Consider the following 4,995-nt stretch of genomic DNA (forward strand, 5'->3'; position numbering starts at 1 on the left):
CTATGGAGCGGTTCTACTCTGTCCAGTAGGGTTGCTGAGAGTCGGAATTGACTCCATGATGGTGGATTTGGTTTTGGGGGTTGAGCTGGCTTGAGGGCTGTTAGTGGGATGTTTGGCCACCAGGTGGCAGCAATGCACCATCATCACGGCTCCCAGCCCACCTGGTAGGGTTGTTTTGGTCCTGATTGGAACCCATATTTCCAGATGACCCCATGAGGATTAAAGAAGGGGTCCTGAAGCAAATTCTGAGGCGGTCCCAAGTTTGTTCCCAGGTACTTCTTGTTGCTTTAGGACAGAGACTGTCAAAGTGTAGTCTCAACGCCCGCAGCAGCACCGAGAGCATGCTGGAATTGTAAATTCTCTGCTGCCCTTAAACCAGTTGCTGTCAGGTACATTGTGATTCATGATAACTCCAGTGTGCAGAGTAGAGCTTCTCTGCAGGGTTCTCAAGCATCCTCATCTTTTGGAAGCTGATTGCCAGGTTTTTCTTCCTATGTGCCTCTAGGTTCAGTCACCATTTAAATGTGTTACCTGCTCATATGTGTACCACCCAAGGACTCTCAGCTTCCATCATAATTTCTGGGATCCAGCAAACTGTGTTTCAAAAAGTACCTTGGGGGTGAGATGCTGACACAGGTTTGAGAACCACAGCTAAAGGGTTTTGTGTCTCCTTTCTGCACATTTCCTCCTTTCAAATGACAGAATGACCTCCATTCTCAAACAACAGTTTCTGATGGATTCTGCTATGATGTGAGGTTATTCTTTGTCCATTGAGTGAGTTGTGTATAAATCGTCCTGGTGTGGTGCTGTAGGATCAGTACTGGATGACAAACCACAAGGTTAGTACTTCAAACCCACCAATTGCTCTTTGGAAACCCTATACAGGTCACTATGAGTTGGAACTGACTGCACAGCACTTAACAACAACAAGAAGTCTCCACTATCCTTGATTGAGGAAAGACCAGCCCGGTACCCACACTCCCATTTTTCAAGGCAGCAGTGGGGAGGAAAGGAATGAATATATTGGTAAATTTTAGTTTTCTTCCAAGCACTTGTTGTTTGTTGTTAAGCGTTGTTGAGTCAGTTCCAACTCATACTGACCCTGTATGGGGATTCTGACGAGCAGCTGGTGCGTATGAATCACTGACCTTTTGGTTCAGTGCATTATCCTGCAATGTCATACTAGGATTCCTAGCAAGGGCTTTATATGCAAACTTATTATCCCTGATGCTCCCCCACCCTGAGATTGCCACACACCCTCTTTATAACACTCTTGCTTTTTGTTGAGTTGATTCTGACTCCTGGTAACCCTATGTATATTTGAGTAGAACTTGGTTCTGTAATGACTGGAGCTTTTCTTTTTTTTTTTGGCAGTGGATTGCCAGGTCTTTCTTCCAAGGCACCTCTGGTGGATTTGAATCTCTAGCCTTTGAGTTAGCAGCCAAGTACCTCAACTGTTTGTACCACTCAGGACTATGTTCAATTATTTGTTATTATTAGGCGCTGTCAACTTTATTTTTACTCATAGTGACGCCATGTGAGAAAGTAGAACCACCCTATTGGATTTCATAGGCTGTCAGGAATCCTGGTGTGGCACTGTGGGATAAAGTACTGGACCGCAAGGTCATTTTGAACCAAAAGGTCTGTGGTTCAAACTCACCAGCCGCTCCTTGGAAGTCCTATAGAAGGGGTATTGTGAGTTGGAAATGACTTGATGGCACACAACAACAACTATCTTTATGGAGTCCTTGTGTGGCACTGTAGGATAAGCACTGGACTTTGAACTGCAAGGTCAGTGGTTCAAACCCACCAGCTGCTCCTCAGAAATCCTATACTGGATCGCTATGTGTCAGCAATGACTCAATGGCACTGCACAACAAAAGGAAATCTTTATGGAGGCAGAAAGCCAGGCCTGTCTCCTTCAGGACCACTAGATAGGTTTGACCCACCCACCTTTAGCTTAACAGCTGATCTCTGAGCACTTAGCCATTGTGCCACCAGGGCCTTTTTGTTACAGGGTTAACCCCACCAAACCCACTGCCATTGAATCAATTCCAACCCATAGAAGTGCACCTTAGGTTTCCAAGACTATCTGTCTTTAACAGAAGCATGCTAGCTTTTCTCTGAAGAGTGGCTGGTAGGTTTAAAGTGCTGATCTTTTGTGGTTAGCAGCCCAACTTGTAATCCACTGTACCTCAAGGGATCCTTTACTAAATGATTATCTGGGTAGTTGTTTAATGTCAATTTCCCCATTGGAATGAAAGCTCTGTAAGGCATGTTGAGTTCACCATTCTATACCTGCCACCTCATTGCACCAGAAGGAGTACCTTGTACGAATTCAGTAACTGATCTCTGGCTGATTTACTCACAGTTCCCTTGCAACAACCCATGCAGGTAAGCACCACTATCCCCATTTTACAAATGAGTAACTAAGGCTAATAGAAGAAGAAATGACTTTCTACCACACTGGTAGAAAGTGGAGAAACTGGAATTTCTATAAATCTACCATAATATCTCCAACTGTTCTTGCACCCCCACACCCCAATACCTCTACTAACCACACTGGGGCATCTTCGCTGATGTCCTGGTTATTGTTGGGACCTGTGTTTATTGTGGTTTCTCCCTGATGCTGGACTGGCGGGAGGTCAGGGGAACACCTTTTGAAGCCTCCAGCACTGGCGATTGTGATGGGCGAGATGTGCTGACCCCAATTTTAAAAATAGGGACCTTGAAATAGCCCTTCCTGTGTCTCCTCCTCACTATGGCCTTTGATGGCAGCTGAGCATGCTGGGTGACTGAGGCCAGCGTCCAGTGGCAGTTCTGGACAGACAGGCTCTGGGCCAGGCTGGGGGCAAAGCCCACAACACACATGATTTTACTTCTGTCATTGCATTCATCATGAGTCCTGGAGCCACAGGGATTTTTCATGTGCTTTTCCCTCTACCTGGAACACACTTCCTTCCCCATTTGTCCAATTAGATCTTACGCAGGCTTCAAATATCATCTTGCCTTTCTGTCTTCAAGTGGGCTGGTAGACCCACTAATGACATGCATGTTCCTTTACCTCACTTTTGAAGCCCCTAACCACACATGTATATAGTTTTATATTTATTTGTCTAACTCCTTGGTTCATTTTCATCTCTCACTAGACTTAAAAAAAAATGTATATATTTTGTTGTGGTGGTATGCATACAGCACACACCAGTTCAACAGTTCCTATATATATATATATATATATATATATATATATATATATATACATCATTTAGTGACATCGATTACATTCTTCTGACTCGTTTCTCCTCTATTAACACAACCCACTGATCCCTAAGGTCATGTTGAATCTTTTAACTTGTTGTTGTTGTTGTTGTTGTTAAGTACAGTGGAGTCGGTTCCGACTCATAGTGACCCTGTACAGGGTTTCCGAGGCTGCAAATCTTTACGGAAGCAGAAAGCCTCATCTTTCTCCTACGGAACAGTTGGTAGTTTCGAACTGCCGACCTTGAGGTTAGCAGCCCGATTCGTAACCACTACGCTACCAGAGCTCCTTGTTGTTGTTGTTAGGTGCCATCAAGTTGATATGCATAATGGAACAAAACACTGCCCGATCCTGTGCCAACCTCACAATTGTTGCTATGTTTGAACCGATAGCTGCTGCCACTTTGCCAAGCCATCTCATTGGGGGTCTTCCTCTTTTTCTCTGACCCTCCACCTTACCAAACATGATATCCTTCTCCAGGGACTGATCCCTCCTGACAATATGTGTGAAGTATGAGAGACGAAATTTAGCCATCCTGGCCTCCAAGGAGCGTTCTGGCTGTACTTCCTCCAACACAGATTGGTTTGTTCTTTTGGAAGTCCATGGTATTTTTAATATTCTCCTCCAACACCATAACTCACATGCATCAATTTTTCTATGTTTTCCTTATTCATTGTCTAACTTTCACATACATATGAGGTTATTAAAAATACCATGGCTAGAGTCAGGCGCACCTTAGCCCTCAAACTGATATCTTTTCTCTTGAATACCTTAAAGAGGTCTTGTGTAGCAGATTTGTCTAATGCAATATGTTGTTTGATTTCTTTACTGCTGCTTCCATGATGATGGTTGATCCCAGTAAAATGAAGTCTCTGACAACTTCTATCTTTTCTCCATTTACATGGATGTTGTCTATTGGTCCAGTGCTGAGGATTTTTTATTTCTTTACATTGAGGTGCATTCATACCGAAGGCTATGGTATTTGATCTTCATCTGTAAGTATTTTAAGTCCTCTTTGCTTTGAGCAAGCAAGATTGTATCATCTGCATATCTCAGGTTGTTTGTTAATGAGTCTTCCTCCAAGCCTGATGCCATATTTTTCTTCATATAATCCAGTTTCTCAGATTATTTGCTCAGCATACAGACTGAATAAATATGGTGAGAGAATATAGTCCTGGCCCACACCTTTCCTCATTTTAAACCAGATTTGATGTACTATTATCAGTTTGATCCCACATATTGTTGCTGTTGTTAGAGTTTGACTCTTAATGACCCCTATACACAACAGAATGAAGCACCCACCCTGTTTTGTATCATTTTCACAATTATTGTTATACTTGAGTCCACACAAATCCACCTCACTGGGGTCTTCCCCTTTTTTGCTGACCCTCCATTTTACCACACATGATGTCCTTTTCCAAGATCTGTTCTTTTTAGTAGATAGCTTTTAAATGCATAATGCTCAAGGCAGATGATTTTGTTTTTAATTAGTTAAGCTCAAATATTGTTTATCTTGGAGGTAGTACAGCCAGAAGAATGTTCCTTAAAAGTGAAGATGGTGATACTTCATCTCATGTCCTTTGGCCATGTTATCTGGAGAGACCAGTCTCTGGAAAAGGACATCATCTTTGGTAAAGTAGAAGGATCAATGAAAGAGAGGAAGACCTCAAATGAGATGGATGGACACAGTGGTTCCAACAGTGGACTCACATAACAACAATTGTGAGGAGGGCACA

At 43.0% G+C, this 4,995-nt stretch overlaps 1 protein-coding gene across 1 annotated transcript in view; it reads left to right on the forward strand.

The window, feature by feature from the left end:
- Positions 1–3,800, forward strand: part of CRYBB2 (crystallin, beta B2) — a gene marked incomplete at its 3' end in the record, with an annotated part of 16,818 nt that extends 13,018 nt beyond the window's left edge. The window contains 1 exon segment of the mRNA XM_006878187.1: positions 3,790–3,800. Coding sequence (XP_006878249.1) covers positions 3,790–3,800 — 11 coding nt within the window.
- Positions 3,801–4,995: the final 1,195 nt, after the last annotated feature.

Source organism: Chrysochloris asiatica, unplaced genomic scaffold, assembly GCF_000296735.1.
Source record: "Chrysochloris asiatica unplaced genomic scaffold, ChrAsi1.0 scaffold00128, whole genome shotgun sequence".
In the NCBI taxonomy this organism is placed as follows: Eukaryota; Metazoa; Chordata; class Mammalia; order Afrosoricida; family Chrysochloridae; genus Chrysochloris; species Chrysochloris asiatica.